Source organism: Amblyraja radiata, chromosome 38 (genome assembly GCF_010909765.2).
Source record: "Amblyraja radiata isolate CabotCenter1 chromosome 38, sAmbRad1.1.pri, whole genome shotgun sequence".
NCBI classification, from domain to species: Eukaryota; Metazoa; Chordata; class Chondrichthyes; order Rajiformes; family Rajidae; genus Amblyraja; species Amblyraja radiata.
The window spans coordinates 11,946,003-11,968,182 of NC_045993.1; the positions used below are offsets into that span (position 1 = coordinate 11,946,003).

The window sequence follows — 22,180 nt, forward strand, 5'->3', positions numbered from 1 at the left end:
GACCTGCGGGGAGTGCAGGTTCATTTGCTTCTGTGTTGTGTAGGGGAGCGGATGCGAAATTGGGGTAAACTGGAACTAGTGTGAACGGGTGACCGGTGGTCGGAATGGACTCGGTGGGCCGAAGGGCCTGCGGCATCACTAAACGGAACCCAAGCGTGGGGTGGGGGGGGGGGGGGGGGGGGGGGGGGGGGGGGCTGTCAGACGCCGCTGGGCAGCGGATGATGAATCTAGTCCCTTGTGTTTTCCCAAAATAGTGTGTGCCTCTGTCTCTATCGTGAAAGCATTGTCTCTGCTTGCAGCTAGTGTGCATTTATAGCCTCTTCAGGTCACCCACACACTGAGACACTCCAGAGAGGCAGGCTCAGTGTACCGACTCTTTCCACACTCGAGTCAAGCACATGACCTTTCGTTCAACAGTAGTCCCAACTTCAAAGAAGCGGGGAAGCCAAATAAAATTAAAACCCTACCATACGCAAACAATTCACACAGAGAGTAGTCACTGAGAACCCCCCCCCCCCCCTTTGGCGAGGCTACATCTCCTGCCCATGGTTCAGAGAATCTTCACTTTCATTAAATTCTTGCACAAGCCCTTTGGACAGTGAGACCCGGCTCCCGTGAAGGTCACACATACACGCAGTCACAGAGTGATACTAGTGTGTGGGTGAAATCAGGGCTGCCGAGGCTGATAGGGACTCGGTTTGGGCAGGTTGGCTGGAAGCCTACAATTGTTATCTCTTGGGGGCAAGGGAATCAAGGAATGTGGGGGAAAAGCTGAAACGGGGTACTGATTTTAGATGGTAGACAAAAGTGCTGGAGAAACTCAGCGGGTGCAGCAGCATCTATGGAGCGAAGGAAATAGGCAACGTTTCGGGCCGAAACCCTTCTTCAGGCTGACCTGTCTGACTCAGACTGACCTATTCAGACTCAGTCTTCCTTACTCTCAATGGGAAAAGCTTATCCACGTCAACTCTGTCCATCCCTCTCATCATTTTAAAGACCTCATATCGTCCCCCCTTAACCTTCTGCGCTCCAAAGAATAAATGATTTCTCTCCATAGATGCTGCCTCACACGCTGAGTCACTCCAGCATGTTGTGTCCGCCTTGTATGTTTCTATGTTATGCATGGATAAGGATCTACCAGTATAGAAGTTGGGATGTAATGTTAAAATTGTACAAGGCATTGGTGAGGCCAATTCTGGAGTATGGGGTACAATTTTGGTCGCCTAATTATAGGAAGGATGTCAACAAAATAGAGAGAGTACAGAGGAGATTTACTAGAATGTTGCCTGGGTTTCAGCAACTAAGTTACAGAGAAAGGTTGAACAAGTTAGGGCTTTATTCTTTGGAGCGCAGAAGGTTAAGGGGGGACTTGATAGAGGTCTTTAAAATGATGAGAGGGCTAGACAGAGTTGACGTGGATAAGCTTTTCCCACTGAGAGTAGGGAAGATTCAAACAAGGGGACATGACTTGTGAATTAAGGGACAGAAGTTTAGGGGTAACATGAGGGGGAACTTCTTTACTCAGAGAGTGGTGGCTGTGTGGAATGAGCTTCCAGTGAAGGTGGTGGAGGCAGGTTCGTTTTTATCATTTAAAAATAAATTGGATAGTTATATGGACGGGAAAGGAATGGAGGGTTATGGTCTGAGCGCAGGTATATGGGACTAGGGGAGAATATGTGTTCGGCACGGACTAGAAGGGTCGAGATGGCCTGTTTCCGTGCTGTAATTGTTATATGGTTATGATCTACCTGTGCTGACACGTACTTAACAATCGCCAGTGGGGGGCGGTAGGGAGGCAGGGACCAGGGGGGGAGAGGGCGAGGCAGGGGGAGGGAGGACGGGAGGAGGTATAAAAGGGCTGAGCTGCCTGTGACTTGCAGCTACTACACTCTCACCGCACACCTCCTCCTCTGCCACAGTTTTTAAGTCAGAGTCTGGACAATGGGCGACTGGGAGACGGTCAACCAGGTGTGGGGTGCCGTGGAGGGTGACCTGCCCAGTCTGGGCCAGGCCTTCATGCTCAGGTAAGGTGCTGCTGAAATGATGCAGGGGTTGGTTATCTCAGCCTGGGACAGTTTAGTCTTACTTTAGAAGATTCAGCGCAGAAACATAGACAGATATGTGCAGGAGTAGGTCATTCGGCCCTTCGAGCCCGCACTGCCATTCAATATGGATCATGGCTGGTAGGCAAAATTGCTGGAGAAACTCAGTGGGTGAGGCAGCATCTATGGAGCGAAGGAAATAGGCAACGTTTCGGGACGAAACGTTGCCTATTTCCTTCGCTCCATAGATGCTGCTGCACCCGCTGAGTTTCTTCAGCACTTTTGTCTACCTTCGATTTTCCAGCAAGTAATTCGGCCCGAAACGTTGCCTATTTCCTTCGCTCCATAGATGCTGCCGCACCCGCTGAGTTTCTCCAGCAATTTGGCCCACCTTCGATTTTCCAGCATCTGCAGTTCTTTCTTGAACATGGATCATGGCTGGCTGATCCTGGGTCTCGACCCGAAACGTCGCCCATTCCTTCTCTCCAGATATGCTGCCTCACTCGCTGAGTTACTCCAGCATGTTGTGTCTACCTTCCATTTAAACCAGCATCTGCAGTTCTTTCTTACACATCTAAAATCAGTACCCCTGTTCCTGCCTTTTCCCCATATCTCTCTCTTGAAATTGGGGAAGGCACTTCTGCCCACCAAGTCCGCGATCCTCGCACAGTAACACTACCCTACACGCACCGGGGACAATTTAACATAGAAACATAGAAAATAGGTACAGGAGGAGGCCATTCGGCCCTTCGAGCCAGCACCGCCATTCATTGTGATCATGGTTGATCGTCCCCAATCAATAACCCGTGCCTGCCTTCTCCCCAAATAGAAACATAGAAACATAGAAAATAGGCGCAGGAGTAGGCCATTCGGCCCTTCGAGCCTGCACCGCCATTCATTATGATCATGGCTGATCATCCAACTCAGTATCCTGTACCTGCCTTCTCTCCATACCTCCTGATACCTTTAGCCACAAGGGCCACATCTAACTCCCTCTTAAATATAGCCGATGAACTGGCCTCAACTACCTTCTATGGCAGAGTATTCCAGAGATTCACCACTCTCTGTGTGAAAAATGTTTTTTCTCATCTCGGTGCTAAAAGACTTCCCCTTTATCCTTAAACTGTGACCCCTTGTTCTGGACATCCCCAACATCGGCAACAATCTTCCTGCATCTAGCCTGTCCAACCATATAACCATATAACCATATAACAATTACAGCACGGAAACAGGCCATCTCGACCCTTCTAGTCCGTGCCGAACACATAATCTCCCCTAGTCCCATCTACCTGCGCTCAGACCATAACCCTCCATTCCTTTCCCATCCATATAACTACCCCTTAAGAATTTCCTCGACTCCACTAGCGCTAGAGCTCTATCTAACTAAATGTACACTTACACCAAGCCAATTTACCTACAAACCTGCACGTCTTTGGAGTGTGGGAGGAAACCGAAGATCTCGGAGAAAACCCACGCAGGTCACGGGGAGAAGGTGCAAACTCCGTAAAGACAGCGCCTGTGGTCAGGATCGAACCCGTGTCTCTGAATGGCGCTGTGAGGCATCGACTCTACCGCTGCGCCCAATTCAATCCAGTTTAGTTTAGTCCATTCATTCAGTGAAAAGCTTTTGTTGCATGCTAACCAGTCAGCAGAAAGACAATACATGATTACAATCGAGCCGTCCACAGTGTACAGATACATGATAATGGAATCACGTTTAGTGCAAGAGAAAGCCAGCAAATGACAGCTTTTCACTGTACCTCGCTTACACTTGACAATAAACTAAACTGAACTGAGCTGTTGATAGACACAAAAAGCTGGAGTAACTCAGCGGGTCGGGCAGCATCTATGGAGAGAAGGAGTAGGTGATATTTCGTGTCGAGACCCTTCTTCAGAATGAGAGTCGGGGGAAAGGAGACTGTTGTCCTGCTGAGTTTCACTGTTTGCATCCACCACAATGGACCATTGTGGGCTCCACCGTTCCTTGATTATCGTTGCTGGCTTTGACCTTTTTTTTGTTGCATTCCCTCCACTCATTTATTCTTTGTACCTTTTCATATCTCGCGGTTCCCTCTCCCCTGACTCTCAGTCTGAAGAAGGGTCTCGATTCAAAACGGCACCCATTCCTCTTCCCCAGAGATGCTGCCTGACCCGCTGAGTTACTCCAGCACTTTGTGTCTGATTGAGGCAATGCAGCGTAGGCTCACGAGATTGATCCCTGGGATGGCGGGACTGTCTTATGAGGAAAGATTGAAAAGACTAGGCTTGTATTCACTGGAGTTTAGAAGGATGAGGGGGATGGGATCTTATAGAAACATATAAAATTATAAAAGGACTGGACAAGCTAGATGCAGGAAAAAAATTCCCAATGTGGGGCGAGCCCAGAACCAGGGGCCACAGTCTTAGAATAAAGGGGAGGTCATTTAAGACTGAGGTGAGAAAAAACGTTTTCACCCAGAGAGTTGTGAATTTGTGGAATTCCCTGCCACAGAGGGCAGTGGAGGCCAAGTCACTGGATGGATTTAAGAGAGAGTTAGATAGAGCTCTAGGGGCTAGTGGAGTCAAGGGATATGGGGAGAAGGCAGGCACGGGTTATTGATAGGGGACGATCAGCCATGATCACAATGAATGGCGGTGCTGGCTCGAAGGGCCGATTGGCCTCCTCCTGCACCTATTTTCTATATTTCTATGTTTCGGTTTAAACCAGCATCTGCAGTTCCTCCCTACACGATCAAACTACCAAACCTTCCCGCGTTCCCTCTGTCCCACGCATACGCGGGGAGGCCAGTTCTGCACGCCTTGTTCAGATACAGTTCGGATACTTGTTTAGGGAGATTTTCACGGTGTCTCGGTCCACGTAACAAAAATAAACCAACACCAAAATCGATCCGGTCACCAGGGTCCTATGTAACGGGAGCAAGAATTCTGATAACAGCTGGGAAGAAACTGTCCCTGAATCTGGAGGTGTGAGAGGGGATGGGAGTGCGACTCGTCCTCGATTGTGCTGCTGGCCTTGCCCGAGGCAGCGTGAGGTGTAGATGGAGTCAATAGAAGGAAGGTTAAGCGTGAGAAGAGGGGTTCTCTGCTTTTGCACCCAAATGCTCTGGCAATGAAGGCAATGTATTGTCTGCCTTCCAAGTGCGCGCTGTCAGTTTTACTCTCATCACTCAAACCAACCTCCCTTCCACTGACTCCATCTACACCTCACACTGCCTCGGCAAGGCCGGCAAGGACAAGTCGCACCCTGGACACTCCCTCTTCTCCCCTCTCCCATCGGGCAAAAGGTACAGAAATATGAAAACGCACACCTCCAGATTCAGGGACAGTTTCTTCCCAGCTGTTATCAGGCAACTGAATCATCCTACCTCAACCAGAGAAATGCTGAACTACTATCTACCTCATTGGTGGCCCTCGGACTATCTGTGATCGGATGTTACTGGCTTTACCTTGCACGAAACGTTATTCCCTTATCATGGATATCTTCGGTGTAAACCAGCATCTGCAGTTCCTTCGTTCGAACACATTTTGTCAACTTTCGGTGATTTATGTGCAAGGACAAGTCCTTTTGTCCCACCCCCCCCTGTTGTACTTTCTCTCTGTGACCACATGCGTTTCCTCAGGGTGCTCCGGTTTCCTCCCACATCCCAAAGACGTGCAGATTTGCAGGTTAATTAACCCTCGTTCAATGCTATCCACTCCTTAAATCGCCCCTGGTGTGTAAGGAGTGGATAGCATTGAACGAGTGTGCACGGGTGATCGATGGTCGGCATGGATTCGGTGGGCCGAATGGCCTGTTTACACCTCCAGATTCAGGGACTGTTTCTTCCCAGCTGTTATTGGGCAACTGAATCATCCTACCACAACCAGAGTTGTGATCATCCTACCACTACCTCTTTGGTGACCCTCGGACTATCCTTGACCGGACTGTGCTGGCTGTGTCCAGCACTCAGTGTTATCCCCTTACCATGTGTCTGTACACTGTAAATGGCTCGATTGCAATCATGTATTGTCTTTCTGCTGACTGGTTAGCATGCAACAAAAGGTTTTCACTGTACATGTTGCAATAAAACTAAACTTTGTGGCTTTGTAAGCGCCCTATATGTAGGGACGGTTTGCATACCTTGGCAAGGTTTACAAGCAAATAATTTTCACTGCGACCTCACGTGTGCCAAAAAAAAGCTATCAATTCAGTTCATTCCACCACTCTTTCTAATACAGGTTATTCAAGGATCACCCAGATACAAAAGCCTACTTCTCCAAGTTTAAGAGCATGTCCCTGTCTCAGCTGGAGAAAGATGAGGATCTGAAAGTCCAGGGCAACACCGTGCTGAGGGCTCTGGGAGATATTGTGAAAACGAAGGGCAACCATGGCAGCAACGTGAAGGCTCTCGCAACCACTCACATCCACCAGCACAAGGTCCCACCTGAGAACTTCACTGTAAGTACAACATCATATAACTGGCCGATGACCTTTGATGTGCAGGAAGGAACTGCAGATGCTGGTTTAAACCGAAGATAAGACACAAAATGCTGGAGTAACTCAGCGGGACAGGCAGCATCTCTGGAGAGAAGGAATGGGTTGAGGGTCTTGTTCAGACTGAGAGTCGGGGGAGAGGGAGACACAGAGATAAGGAAGTGTTCCTTCTCTCCAGAGATGCTCTCCTAAATTACTCCAGCATTTTATCAGACTACCTCGAAACAGCACCTAACGATGTCCTCCAGAGAAGTTGCCTGACACGCTGAGTTACTCCGGCACGCTATGTCCTTTTTTGGGGGGAAACCAGTATCTGCACTTCCTTGTTTCCACTAGAATGTGTGACGAATTTGTGTACAGTTTTTTGTTTTGTTTTATATGGTATATTTTTAAATTGTGTATAAGGTTTATTTTTGGAAATAATAAGAAATAATTATCAGGACTTGAGATGTCGGTCACACGCGCACAAACGCACACATACATGCAGACAGCCACACACATGCACACACGACCGCACATGCACGCAACACATACGACCGCACACGCACGCACATACATATACATGCACGCACGTCTACACTCCCACACACACACATGTACGAGCACATACATACCGCACACTCCCACGCACGCATATGCACACGTACAGACACACATACACATGCACTCACACGCATGCACGCACTCGCATGCACTCTCACACGCACTCACACACATGCACGCACTCGCATGCATTCTCACACACGCACTCACACACATGCACGCACTCACACACACATGCACTTGCATGCACGCACTCACATGCACTCACACACGCACGCACGTACACTCACACACTTGCACGCACACGTACACTCACATACAAAAGTGATTCAGTGCACCGTTCCATGTAATTAATGCCGCTCTCACCTCACTCTTGTCCCCTTGTCATGTCTCTCCAGCTGGCCAGCAAAGTCATTGTGGCCCTCCTCGTCGATAAGTACCCGAGTGATATGACCGGACCGGTCCAGCAAGCCTTCACCAACGTCCTCCGCACCGTGTGCACCGACCTTGAGGCAGAGTACAAGGCTGCCAATTTCCAGCCTTAACGGCCACTTGACAATGGGAACCGCCTGCACAGTGCCTCTCCTGAATCAAGCTCCTAACAGCGCCAAAACCATTTTGAAAACTATGATGATGATGACAGCTTTTAGAAGTGATTATTCAGCCTTAATTTAATGGCGGGCTCTACCGACTGTAGATACTGTACTTTCTTAGCTTGCAATGTAATGTTTCTATAATGTAACCAATGTGGGAAGATGCAAATAGTCCATCAAACTCCTTTCACATGACCATGTAGTTGAAGTTGCCTTGTCCTATCATTGCCGCTTTGAAAACCAACCAGCCAAGGTTCACAGAGCAGTTTCAACCCAGTGTACCGTGGACCCAACTCTGGACCAGCTCTCCACGTCCAAAGTTGATGCTGACAAATGAAGCTCTCAGTAGGTTATCTAGATGGAGTAAGATTGACAGTACAGTCCAATGTAATCACCTTCTCTCCCTCACAAAACTGAAGATCTCACTTCTCACTGGCAAACGAACATGCGGCTACAATTGCCCTGGTATTTAAGATATCCATTAGGGTCAAAGAGAGATACGGCGTGGAAACAGGCCCTTCGGCCCAACTTGCCCACACCGGCCAACATGTCCCAGCTACCCTAGTCCCCTACACCAGCCCGTGTTTGGTCCATATCCCTCCCAACCTGTCTTATCCATGTTCCTGTCTCATGGTTTTCTAAATGTTGGGATAGTCCCTGCCTCAACTACCTCCTGTGGCAGCTCGTCCCATACACACACCACTATGAGTGTGAAAAAGTTACCCCTCAGATTCTCATGAAATCTCTTCTCCTTCACCTTGAACCTTAAACCTATTGTGTTAACATTGGTCAACAGGTACAAATTGGAGCAAAGGTCCTGTTCACTAACATCTGTTGACCACTGTAAACTTGAATTTGCTTAAAATGTTTCCACTGATATATTTTAGTGCGCTCTCTCATTCTCTCAGCACCTCTCAGCTTGCTGACCGAATTGTTTTTCATTCCAGCAAACACTTCGTATCAGGTCCCGGTGTCACCTCCCCTCTCCCTGCACTCCACAGGCCATAGGTTATTTCATGTTTCATGTGTTTGGTGTTTTTATGACTGTCGGCAGATCAATTTCCCTCCTGGGATAAATAAAGTTCTATCGTATCTTTTCATATCGTCGTGTCGTAGTCATACAGCGTGGAAACAGGCCCTTCGGCCCAACTTGCCCACACCGGCCAACAGTGTCCCAGCGACATTAGTCCCATCTGCCTGCGTTTGGCCCATATCCCACCACACCTGTCCTATCCATGCACCTGTCTAACTCTCCCACGACTATCTGCTTCTCCTGCGTTGGTCTCTTGAGCCGTTAGCCAGGCCAATCAAGATGCACACTGACCTTATTGACGTGGGAGTGAGGAAGAGAGAGCGAGAGAGGGGAGTGAACGACACTACACTAGTTGCACACATGAGGGTCACACTCAAAATATTAATTATGGACCCACTTGGGATTGACCAGAATCCCCACTTTTGGCCTGACTTGTCACCATCACATTGTATGTGAATACTTGGCCAATAAACTTATTCATTCATTCATTCTTCATCACCATATCCATCACCCAATAATTCCATAAACTAGATCGTTCCACATCGTTGGAAACTGTGGAAGTTGGAAGCTGGTAAGTCCCGCAGCCGTTTAAGCCGCACCGGGCGATGTTAGGCCACGCTCCAAGTCATTTAAACCCCGCGATTCCGGCCGGAGACGTTGCTCTTGCGGGAGCTCAGAAAAGCGGTCTCCCACCAGGGACCTGCGAGCTCCCGATGTTCCTGTCCACTGGGCCTGCGGCCGGAGCCTCCGAAGCTGGGTTGCAGCCGCACGGACCACAGCTCTCCCCGTTCTGAAGTCCCGGCCAGCACTGCAAGCTCCGCGACTGAAGCCTTCAGGTTGGTTCTGGTTGGAGGCCGCCGGCTCCACGATGTTAGGCCCAACGACATCAGAGACCCAACAGGGAAAAAGTCGGGTCCCGGTACAGGGGAAGAGATTCCTCCATCCTCCCCTACATATACACAGCTAAAAAATAATAACAATTAGAACCAAAAACATACATCTAATGGGACAAAAATTAAAAAAGACAGACGATTGCAGTCGAGCCGCTGCCGCTAGGCGCTGCCACCCGCACGGGTGAAGCTCAACAGACTTGGCACTGGAGTTGGGCGTTTCAATGCCAGCGTGTGGAGATGGGGCCCAGCCTGTGAATGTGGAGCAGAACAACAGACAGCCAACCATGTCATCTCTGGGTGCCCGCTCTACCACCCACCAAATGGAGCTGTGTCAGGGCCTGGCAGATATTGACGCCAACAGAGACAACAACCTTGCTGCTCAACACCTGGCTTGGGATCTAACTATTCCCTTGGTTTATTTATGTTTCATTCGCAAGAAGAAGACTGAGAACCTGACGATGGAATGTGGCAAAGTTATGCTTGGTATACAACTCTTTATTTTTTACCAAAACCAATTGTATTTAATTAACAAAAATGATCTGTACGGTACAAAGATATGAACAAAGCAGAGCAAATATTCTTAAATACTGAATAAACTACCATACAACTATATCCCCATCCTTATTGAGGATGCCTTCCACCCCCCGTGGTCCCAGAAATCCCCACGGTGCCCGTGGACAGCGTGTAGACCCTCTCTAGTACCACACAGGCCCGAACATTTTCTTTTGTGATTGCTTTATTAATACGAATTACAGAAGATGTAATTTAATTCTTTTATATTTTTGCCAATCAGGATCAAGGTTTTTCTCGCATTTTACACGGGCAGAATCAGTTTTAAATCAAATCCTAAAGCCTAAAGTGAAGGATGTTTGAGTTGGTCAGAGGGGGGGGGGGGGTCTGAACATTGGTTGAGGTTACCATCTGCTACCACAGTCAAAATGAGGAACTATTATTTGCAGGATATGTGAAGATGAACCAATAATGATGTTAAGTTTGCTGGAATCACTTTGATGAATTGCTACTCACCACTCAGATTCAGTGGAAGTGCAGCCGGTTAACTTGGCCTGGGAAGTAGGAATGGCACAGCTTGGGAACAAATCCTTTGCTTGACCTGTACATGAGAACACCTAGAAATAAAGTCTGGATTTTGCTGCACTTACAATGTATGTTATCTCGTCATAACCTTAAAATACTTTACCTTAGCCGAACTAATTTCATCAAGGGCGGCACGGTGGCGCAGCAGTAGAGTTGCTGCTTTACAGCGCCAGAGACACTGGTTCTGTCTGTATGAAGTTTGTACGTTCTCCCCGTGACCTGCGTGGATTTTCTCCGGGTGCTCCGGTTTCCTCCCACATTCCAAAGACATATAGGTTTGTAGGTAAATGGCTTGGTAAAAATGTATATTGTCACTAGTGCGTGCAGGATAGTGTAAGTGTGCGGGGATTGATGGTCGGCGCAGACTCGGTGGGCCGAAGGGCCTTTATCCGCGCTGTGTCTCTAAACTAAACTCTACTGTTGTTACAGAACATAGAACAGTACAGCACAGGAACAGGCCCTTCAGCCCACAATGTCTATGCCGAACATGATACCATCAGTCTGAAGAAGGGTTTCCGAAACGTTGCTTATTTCCTTCGCTCCATATATGCTGCTGCACCCGCTGAGTTTCTCCAGCATTTTTGTGTACCTTTGATTTTCCAGCATCTGCAGTTCCTTCTTAAACACATGATACCAAGTTCAACTGATCTCCTCTGTCTGCATTGATCCATATCCCTCCATTTAGCTCCATCCAGGACCACAAGAAATTGCAGCAAATTGTGGACACAGCCCAGACCATCGAACAAACCAACCTCCCTTCTATTGACTCCATTTATACCTCACGCTGCCTCGGCAAGGCCAGCAGCATAATCAAGGATGAGTCGCACCCCGGTCACTCCCTCTTCTCCCCTCTCCCATCAGGCAAAAGGCACAGAAGTGTGAAAACGCACACCTCCAGATTCAGGGACAGTTTCTTCCCAGCTGTTAGCAGGCAACTGAATCATCCTACCACAACCAGAGAGCAGTGCTGAACTACTATCTACCTCTTTGATGACCCGCGGCCTTATGCGACTTATTTATGCAAAGAATTTCACTGACTTGTCACGAGACAATAAAGTATTTTTATTGTAGGAAATTCTGCAGAACCAATTTTAGTCCGGTTGGAAACAAGCAGGTAAAACTCCTTTTAAGTCTTTTTAACACAGCAGTGATGGACTAGTCTTAGTGATTAGTTTAAAGAGAATCGCTGGACCAGGGTTTGCAGTGCACCAAGTATATGAAGTTTTCTATTTTCTCACTGACCAAAAGACTGTTTTACGGTCAACGATACCATAGGCAAGTTCAACCAAAAGTGTGTGGTTTGCAATTTTAACCGCCCATAGGCAAGATTGAAGCAGGAATGTTCTGCTTCCCAGGTTCAGATTGTACCTCAGATTATAATAAAACTCTGTATGATTCTTTCATTTTCTGAACACTTACTTGGACTTTCACACAGACAATACTAATCGACTACAAAGAAGCATTGTTAAGACTCCACATTCCTCATCATTTTAATTTAAATGCAGTCTACTTTGACCACCATAAGAAAAATTAATCATTTCAACATCACTTTCACACAAAACATTACTGCTGCAATGTGGAGTCACTTCCCGACTGCAATAAATCATGTATATCTTGCCTATTCCTTCGCTCCATAGATGCTGCCTCACCCACTGAGTTTCTCCAGCATTTTTATCTTCCTTTGCAAAAGAATGCTGTCTGTACGGAGTTTGTACATTCTCCCCGTGACCGTGTGGGTTTTTTCTGAGATCTTCTGTTTCCTCGCACACCCCAAAGACGTACAGGCTTGTAGGTTACTTGGCTTGGTATAAGTGTAAATTGTCCCACGTATGTGTGGGATAGCGTTAATGTGTGGGGATCGCTGGTCGATGCGGACTCTGTGGGCCAAAGGGCCTGTTTCCACTCTGTATCACTGAACTTAGCTAAAAAGAGTTGGATGCTGGAAGAGTTCCATGCAACTGCAGTTCCGTTTGCATGGATTGGGAGCGTTGCACAAACAGCCAAGTGTTCCCACAGACTGGCCAGGCAAGCAGAGGAAGACATAATATCGGTTTGTTTTATTTGCAAAGTAGCAAACAAGTATTCATCACATCTTTATACAATACAGGAAAACTTAAACTGTTTGTAAATCTTAAATGGTTTTGGAAAAAATTATTTCAATTGTTTTTCAATTAACAATACAAGTATAGACATGTCATGGGGGGGGGGAAAGAAAATACAGGAGGATAAAATAAAACCTTGTTGTTTGGGTGTCAAAACAAATTGTAAACTCGGGAAACTGACTGACCAAATGAGACACAAACTAAATGAATGGTGGGGGTGGGTGGCAGGGGCAGCAGTGTGACATCTTGTAACTTAAGTTTCCAGTGCAGAAATATAATAGTAAAGAACATCACACTGGTTATTCTTATAGCACAGAAGTTGGTTTAAGTTAAACCAGACCGCCTCTTTTTAAAAAAGGAACAGCAATTGTGGGATAACCACAACTGACGAACAAAACAAGCAATATAGCCTTCATGGAATACATTGGTATATTTTAGGACTGTGACACCCCAGAGCACACTGTATACAATGGCTGCAGCTGCGTGGAGTGTGCCATTTATGCCACAAGCATGTGGAAAAGAAAGGGTTCCCTTAAATCCAACTAAATACTCCTTATTATTTTAATGGTTGGAAAGTCCTGTTGTTTTGAGCAAACAATCAATCTTTTTTTTTGAATAATAAACTCTAAAAACTATTTTATGGGCATGATTTCACTCAAAAAAGTTCACAAGTATCAATCCAAAAAAAAACAGTTATGTTGACTGTGTTCCAGAAGTAATCTGAAGACATGCTAAGGTTAATGAGGACCACGTGCACACAAAGCTAGAAAGGTCTTTTTTGGGAAATTGTATTTTCAGCATGTATTTAGCATGCAGAATCCTGAAAAGCGATTGAAATCACAAAACTCATCAACTCCAATATTGGACCATTCCTTCCGGAACTTCTACTGCAATTGCAAGAATAAAACCAACACTTCTTAATTATATTAAAAAGTACACATAAGGACAGATTACAAAATCTCGGAAATTTGGGATCTTTTTCTGCCCCCTCCCAAAAACAAAATATTATCTCTGTGCATTTCTAGACCTTATAGAGCACTTAAAGGGGAGCACTCTCCTAAAATAAGGTTGTTTTCTTAAAATGGACTTGGTGTGGAGGTAGGACTGGTAGCAACGGAATGAAGAAATGCGCTTTATTTGTAGCAGTTACATTTCTCGTCTTAATTGGTAGTTTTTGTAAGAAATGGGCAGTAAATGGTTCCACTTTCCAAGTTAATTAAAAACAAAACACTAGTCAAGTCATTGGGGTATCTGTGGAAAACAAAAATCAAGATCATTTCACGGTTGGGGGAAAAAAACATTAAAAAAATCAATATTCTATCAAAGTAATGTTAAACATCGATAATGTTAACCTCAAGGGAAATGGTGTGGCAGAAGTGGTTCATTTAGATACACGAAAAGTAATTAGTGAGAAAAAAAGTCCTTCATGTTACTACAGATTCGCAATCACCAGCAAACAGATACCCGTCCAAAAATATTGTCTGTGAAATGATGATTGTTACAATTTTATGATGATAATTTTACAGCACGCATATTTCAGGCCAGGGGAGAAGTGGTTGGGGAGGGGAGGGCGCAGAAGATTCAGAGACTGCAAGCCAATGCATCTGACAATAATCTCAAATGAAGCTGCTTAAACAACTAAACACTTACTGCCCCTCAAGAACCACTCATATTCTGGTTCAACTAACATTTACTGTGGATTTCAGATTCCACATTTAAAAAAAAAAAAAGGAAACTAACAAATAACTCAATATTCAAAATGAAATAGCACCTTAGTGCAAATGAAAGGAGGAACCCTAATGTTAGTGGCATAACAGCACGAGTGCATGCACGTTGTACACTCTAGGCATCTCCAGCTGCTGCCTTCAAAACCAGCTGGTTAAACTGACAAAATGTCTGTCTTCAACATCTTCAACTATCTATTCTTTTAAGTTATCAGTCACCTAGCCGCTGGAATTTTTTTCTCTAAGTCCAAAACCAAAACAAGAGCTCCGCTAGTCAAGTTAAACAATAAGACATCCACTGCCCTGATTCCAAAAATGTTTTGTCCTTTAGATTTCTCCTGCTTCACGCTCCTCGGAGCTGTGTTCCGATTTGCCATTAGCACTCTCATAGGAACGCTTTTTCTCCTTGCGATCTTTCTCCCTCGATTTATCTCTGTCCCGATCTCTGGATCTGTCTCGGTCTTTAGACCTAGAAAAGAAAACGGATAATTTTAGCTGTGGCTTTTTATGCAAATAATTCCACAAGGTCATGTCTATTACAAATCAAGAGACTTTATTCCACAAAATAATGTTGCAAATGCATTGGGTTGGGAAAATGAATTCATCAGTTGTTTTTTTCCACTAAATAGGCTTGATTGCACTTCACCAACAAACATGGAAATAAAATAATCTTCTCATCTTAAAATAACAGCTTCGAGCCTTTAATAACAAAGTGTTGCAAAGTAAACTGAAGAGATGAAATTACATTTGTAAAACTGGCTGAAAAGTTGAGAGAATGTGAATTTCCTAAATGCATTGGTAAATGTGGATTCAAGACGACAGCGATGGCAGGAAAACAACAGTGCCGGTAGTAAGTGGAAGCAGAGGGATGGTCAGTAGGGAGAGTGTAGAATGGAGATAAGCAGTGTAAAGAAACATGAGGGAGGGGTGAGGCAGAGGCTGGCAGGCATTATGTGAGGAGGTTTATGATGGGGAAAGTGGAGCAGGTTGGGGAAGGGGAGGGTGAGTTGGGAGCCTGCGGTTGGAAGGTGATAAATGGAGGCACAAGAACCTGCTGACACTGGAATCTGATATAACTAGGATGAAAGGTGGAATCAGATAAAGGAAGGATGATGGGATGGGGGAAAGAAACAGTTGGGGGAGGGGAACAAAGGTAGGAATGGAGGCTTGGTGGGTATGATGTTCGGGGGAAAAGGTGGAGGGTTGACAGAACCTGGGTGAATCTGAAGGAGATAGAGAGGAGGAGCATGTGGCAGCAGGTTCCCTGAAATTGGAACATTCATTCATACCATTATAATGCAGATTATCCAGGCGGAATATGTGCTGGTTCTGTGTTTGGTCTCACCGTGGCAGTGGAGAAGGCTGAGGACAGATAGGTTGGTGTGGGAATGGGTGGGATGGAACGGCAGGAAACTGAGGTGTTCAGCAAACCGGTCTAGAAACAGTCCTTTGGCCCACTCTGACCATGCCGACCATAAAGCACCCATCTATACCAATGCCATTTACCAGCACTTGGCCGATAGCCTTCTGTGCCTTGGCAATGCATGTGCTCATATGGACACTTATATGTTTTGACAGGATCTGACTCCATTCAGGCAGCGCGTTCCAGATTCCAACCTCGGCCTTCTCTCTAACAAGGGAAGATCTTAACCAGTTTCTCCTCAAAGCTGAAATGTTCCATCCCAGGCAACAACTTGGTGAATCTCCTCTGCACCATATCCAGTGCTGTCACATCCTTTCTCTAGCCTGGCAAACAGGACAATAGACAATAGGTGCAGGAGTAGGCCATTTGGCCCTTCGAGCCAGCACTGCCATTCAATGTGATCATGGCTGATCATCCCCAATCAGTACCCCGTTCCTGCCTTCTCCCCATATCCCCTGACCGCTATTTTTAAGTGCCCTATCTAGCTCTCTCTTGAAAGCATCCAGAGAACCTGCCTCCACCGCCGAGGCAGAGAATTCCACAGACTCACCACTCTCAGTGAGAAAAAGTGTTTCCTCGTCTCCGTTCGAAATGGCTTACTCCTTATTCTTAAAGAAGTAAAGGAAGGGAAAGAGACAATTCAAATGGCCAAGGAATTAACTATCAGATTGACCACCGCAGTGGTACACCTCTAAACGGTGTCTGTCAGAAAATTAAACAGGACAGTGATCAATTTAAGAATTTAAGGAACAGGAGGAATGAAAGAGGAACGCCAAGAAACACAAATCAGTGAATTAATGGGGAAATGTAATAATTTTAGATAAACTATTTCTGAGTCATATATTGTTACTTGCATTATCTTCAGTCAGAACAGTTACAAAACAAGTAATCGGTAGCTACAAATACAAAGAGTGAAAAAAGGCTGGCCAAATTAGAGGCCTTTTAAGTGAGACTTCATATTGTAGAACTGTCAAGCTTTCTCAACCGCTACTTCAGTTTTTTTAGTTTCAGAGATACATGGTGGAAACAGGCCCTTCGGTCCACCGGGTCAGCAACGACCAACAATCCCCACACTAATACTATCCTACACACACTAGGGACAATTTACAATTTTTACCTAGCCAATTTGCCTACAAACCTGTACATCTTTGGAGTGACCATCTTTTGAACCTGGAGCACATGGAGAAAACCCGCGCAGGTTGCGGGGAGAACGTACAAACTCCATACAGACAGCGCCCGCAGTCAGTATCGAACTCGGGTCTCTGGCGCTGTAAGGCAGCAACTCTACCGCTGTGCCAACCCACCACATGTACAGAATTCACAGAGGGAATAGTGCTGCTGCTTCACAGCTCAAAATATATGAATTTAGTCTTGATCTTGGGGGATAATCGTGTGAAGTTTGCACGGTTTCCCCATGCTCAAGTGTTCATGTTTCTTTACACGTTCCCAATCTAGCCAGTAGGTTAATTGTCTACTGTTATATAGTTCACTACATTGACCTATGTTGTGCGAGTAAGTGATAAAAGAATTAAGAGTAGTTGATGACCATGTGTGAGAGAATAGGTTGGAGAAATACAGAGAGGGTTGGGATCCAGCAATGCCTCAATGGACTACTTCCATGTTGTAAAAAGTAAGTAGGTAAGAACAAGACTGTTATGCTGTTCCATGTCAGTCATATTGACAGTGCAATCCGGAAACACAAGAAACTTACTTCCTTTTAGTACTTTTTTCTCTGCTCCGATCCCTCTCCTTATCCTTGGAGCTATGCCTGCTGCGGTGGTGACTATGACTTCTGCTTCTACTTCTGGAACGAGACCTGCGTCGGCGACGTCGATCCCTTGATCTGGAGCGGGAACGCTTGCGTCGATCATGGGAAGCAGACCTGGATCGATGTCGGCGATGCTCCCGTGATCTTGATCTGGAACAAAGGATATTTTTCCTGCTTTATTCATCTTTTAACCCATTCCTCTCCCACCCATTCTGGTACAACATCCTCACACTGTTTCCGAATGAAACGTAGTTGCTATTAGTCTATTATTCAGTAAGTATTGGGCCAATATCTACAAATACATTATGTGAAATATACCCATTAAACAAAGGAAAACACTAGTTTACAAGCAAAGTATTATCATTTACAATGGAATAGCATTCTAGGGAAAAGTTAGTGCATTATACTCTTTACAATGTTTGCTTTTACAGTGAACTAAACAGTCGCAAGGTGGCAAACCAAGGAGCATGCAGGAGCAATGCATAACAAAGATTAGGTAAAAAGGACCAGCAATGGATAAAAATAATGAATTGAGCGAGCAAAGTCTGTGCTGAGAAAGAGGATCAATTAGCACAAGTAAGGGAGGTGATTAAGTTACTAGCTGGCAGGCAGGAGGTTCACACTACTGATCTAGGAGCATGAACTTTGATCCCAGCAGTGACAACTGGGACATTCAAATTGAGATCTACACTTAGTCATATGTAATAGGAGCAGAATTAGGTCATTCAATCGTGGCTGATCTATCTCTCCCCCTTAACGCAATTCTCCTGTCTTCTCCACATAACCCCTGACACCCGTACTAATCAAGAATCTATATATCTCTGCCTTAAAAATAACCATTGACTTGGCCTTCACAGGCAAAGAATTCCGCCCTCTGACTAAAGATTCACCGCCCTCTGACTAAAGAAATTCCTTCGCATCTCCTTCCAAAAGGAAAGTCCTTTAATTCTGAGGCTATGACTTCTTGCCCTAATGGAAACATCCTCTCCACATCCACTCTATCCAAGCCTTTCACTATTCGGTACGTTTCAATGAGGTCCCCCCTCATTCTTCTAAACTACAGAGAGTACAGGCCTAGTGTCGTCAAATGCTCATCGTAAGTTAATCCACTAATTCCTGGGATCATTCTTGTAAACCTCCTATGGACCCTATCCAGGGCCAGCACATCCTTCTTTAGATACGGTGCCCAAAATTGCTCGCAATTCTCCAAATGTGGCCGGACCAGCACCGCATAGAGCTTTAGCATTACATCTCTGTTTTTGTATTCTAGCATTCTTGAAATAAAAGCTAGCTCTCAATTGTGGGTCTCAAATTCAAGTAACTAAATAAATATGGAATTTAAAACAAAGCTAATCATAAACATGCATCTGAGAAACACTTCCCGTTGACCTCAACTGTTGTTGAGACTCCTTATTGTCGACATAGATGTAAACGGACTACTCTCACCTCTAACATAGAACATCAAAATATGATAAGACCAGTTCTGGGAATTCCAGATACAGTTTGAAGGAAAACACCCATGGGTCCAAAACCAGTATCCTCAACTTAAATAAAGGCAATTGTAAAGGTATAAGGAACATGTACTGGGTAAACAGATTAAAAGGAAGGTTAGTGGATGAGCAGTGACAGATATATAAGCAGCATAATCCCCCCAGTAGAAATGATCCTAATCAGAAAGAGTGATACAGCAAGAAAAACGAACCATTGTGGTTAACAATGGAAGTCAAGGAAAATATCCTAGTCAAAAACTAGAGCACAGAAAGTGGCAAAAGCTTGTGATAAACTAGAAGACAGAGATTTTTTAGGAACCAGCAGTAAGACACTCAAAAACTATGATGGAAGGAAAAAAATGATTATTAAATAAAACCAGCAAGTAATACCCAAAACAAAAAAAGAACACAAAGTGCTGGTGTAAATCAGTAGGTCAGGCAACATATCTGGACCACATATACGTTTCAGTCTGAACAAGAGTCCCAAAATGTCATCTATCCATGTCCTCCTGCCTAACTTCTTGTTAACCAGCATCTGCAGTTCCCTGCGTCTCCAATTCCCAAAACAAGCATCAACAATTTCTACAGATATTTAAAAATGAAGATCGTAGCCAAACTAAGTGTTGTATCCCTGGACTGAGAGACTGAGGAATTAATAATGGGGAGCAAGGACATGGCAGATAATTTAAACCAATACTTTATATCTGTCTTTAAGGAGGAAGGGGCCAAAGATAATAACTGAGCTTGTATGAAATAGGATGGACAAAAGTCACAATCCCTATCATGAGAGTCAAGCTAATAGAACCAAAGGCAGACAAGTCACCAAGACCCCATGAACTAGTTCCAAGAACTTTAGTGGAAAAGTGGCTGCAACAATAGTAAAACACTTGGTTGAAGTTATTCAAAGATCATCTAGCTTCAGGAGTGTACCAATGTATGGTAAAACTGCAAATATTATTCTGTTTCAGAAGAATCAGACAAAGAAGGAAGCAAGAAACTATGGGCTAGTTTTCTTAATAACCATTGTTGGTAAAATGCCGAGGAAGAAATAACTAGTCATTTTGCGAAGCGCAATGCAATCACACCAATGTTTCATGAAAGGACTATCATATTTGGCAAATTTCCTTTAGTTCAAGGATGTAACATGCAGAGAAGATAAGAGGAATCCTGTAGATCAATTTTCAAAAATAATTTGATACAGTGGATCATAAAGGTTGGTGCATTACAGCTCACAATTTTGATGGAAATGTGTAACTGCAGATTTATTGGTTTTTGCATAGAAGACAGAGAATCAGAATAAATCAGACTGGAGGATGCAATTAGTGGAATGTTATAGGGTCAAGTCAAGAGAGTTTATTGTCACGTGTCCCAGATAGGACAATGAAATTCTTGCTTGCTGCAGCACAACAGAATATTGTAGGCATAAATACAGAACAGTTCAGTATGTCTAGATAGCATAGACCATATATATACACATAAATAAACAGATAAAGTGCAATAGGCTGTAATAGTTCAGAGTTTGTTTGATGGCGTTTAATAGCCTGATGGCTGTGGGGAAGTAGCTCTTCCTGAACCTGGATGTACTAGATTTCAGGCTATAGCTTTTGGCCCTCAATTATCAGTGCAAGATATTTAAACTTACTGCAGATACGAAAATATATGGGTAGTCATGTAAGGATGAGGATATTTGGATTCTGCGAGCAGAACTTGGCCATTGGAGTTTAATGTAGAAAAGTTTGAGGTCATGCACTTCAGTAGGGGTAATCAAAAGGCAGTATAATATGTAAATATTTATTTTATGTAAAGCACTTTGGTTTCAACGCGAGTTAATTTAAACGTGCTATATAAATAAAATTTACTTACTTACTTACTAAATAGAGATATTGAAAATGAGTGAAGTAGAGAGAATCTTGGTGTTCTAGCCATGAAATACAAAAAGCTATCAAGTAATCAGAAAAGCAAATGGCATATTGCCTTTATTGGGAACTTGAGTTTAAAAATAGAGAATTATTATCATAACTGTAAAAGTTGCTGTGAGGCTACACTTGGAGTACTGTGTACCGTTGCATGATAAGGAAGTGGTTATTTAAATCTGAAGTGCGTATGAATTTATTTTTGAAAGGAGTGCAAATGTCTGGAATTCTCTACCCATGGTTATGGGTGCCTGATCACGAGAGGTTTTTAAATATGTCAAGTAGAAATGTTTTTGAAAGATTGGGCTATGTGGAACTGTCACAGAAAAGTTGAGGCCAGAGGCATATCTGCCATTACAGTAAGCAGCAGGGCAGATTTGAGGGGCCTGGTCTATAAGGCGCATGCTCCAACTTTGTGTTCCTTTGAACAGAATGTTTGCGAACAATTTATTGATGGAGACACTATTTTTGATGTTTCTTCCGAATACTTTTCATCTGTTACAACGAGTCTAAGCCTTCAGGTTAGAAATGGTCTGGTTGTGGGTATTACATACCTGAACTAGCTCCCTTTTAAATAAGAAAAAATTGTAACATTAGAACTGAGATTTAACATTGACTATAATATCAAACATAACTGGTCTTGGTTTACAATGAACCAATCTATTTAGATTCATTGTCTCCTCCCCTTCCTTAACCCTCGAGCTGTCTCCTCCCATCCCCCCGCCCTCGGGCTCCTCCTCCTCCCTTTTTCCTTGCTTCTCCCCCCCACCCCCCATCAGTCTGAAGAAGGGTTTTGGCCCGAAACGTCGCCTATTTCCTTCGCTCCATAGATGCTGCTGCACCCGCTGAGTTTCTCCAGCATTTTTGTGTACCTTCGATCTTCCAGCATCTGCAGTTCCTTCTTGAACACCAATCTATTTAGATATTGGCTACTGTGAAGGTGGGTACCTCAAAAGGGAAACAAAGACAGACTGTCCACTTTGGCAGAAGCAGTCTGTAAACACCTCAATTTGTCTTAAACGTCCACGTGCTGGGGTTATTGTAGGCCCAACTGAGTACATGCATATGTTTACAACCGGATGAGAAT

General features: G+C 44.6%; 2 protein-coding genes across 9 annotated transcripts in view; one reads left to right on the forward strand and one right to left on the reverse strand.

Moving 5' to 3' along the window:
• Positions 1 to 1,869: 1,869 nt before the first annotated feature.
• mb (myoglobin) lies at positions 1,870 to 8,531 on the forward strand. The gene is made up of 3 exons (XM_033013213.1): positions 1,870 to 2,024; positions 6,261 to 6,480; positions 7,458 to 8,531. The coding sequence occupies exons 1-3, from the start codon at positions 1,942 to 1,944 to the stop codon at positions 7,602 to 7,604; spliced, it is 450 nt and encodes a 149-aa protein (XP_032869104.1). The 5' UTR covers positions 1,870 to 1,941; the 3' UTR covers positions 7,605 to 8,531.
• A 4,178-nt stretch (positions 8,532 to 12,709) lies between these two features.
• LOC116966866 (putative RNA-binding protein Luc7-like 2) overlaps positions 12,710 to 22,180 on the reverse strand; it is a 64,750-nt gene continuing 55,279 nt past the window's right edge. For all 8 annotated transcript variants that reach the window (XM_033013205.1, XM_033013204.1, XM_033013209.1 and 5 more), the window contains 2 exons: positions 17,634 to 17,840; positions 12,710 to 14,968 (listed from right to left, as the gene is read on the reverse strand). In XM_033013205.1, coding sequence (XP_032869096.1) covers positions 14,827 to 14,968; positions 17,634 to 17,840 — 349 coding nt within the window. In that variant the 3' untranslated portion in view covers positions 12,710 to 14,826. The remainder of the gene's footprint in view (positions 14,969 to 17,633; positions 17,841 to 22,180) is intronic.

Coding starts and splice junctions, on each gene's coding strand:
- mb (XM_033013213.1), top strand. CDS start 1,942: ATGGGCGACTGGGAGACGGTCAACCAGGTGTGGGGTGCCGTGGAGGGT. Junction 2,025..6,260: donor GGCCAGGCCTTCATGCTCAG/GTAAGGTGCTGC, acceptor TTTCTAATACAG/GTTATTCAAGGATCACCCAG. Junction 6,481..7,457: donor TCCCACCTGAGAACTTCACT/GTAAGTACAACA, acceptor ATGTCTCTCCAG/CTGGCCAGCAAAGTCATTGT.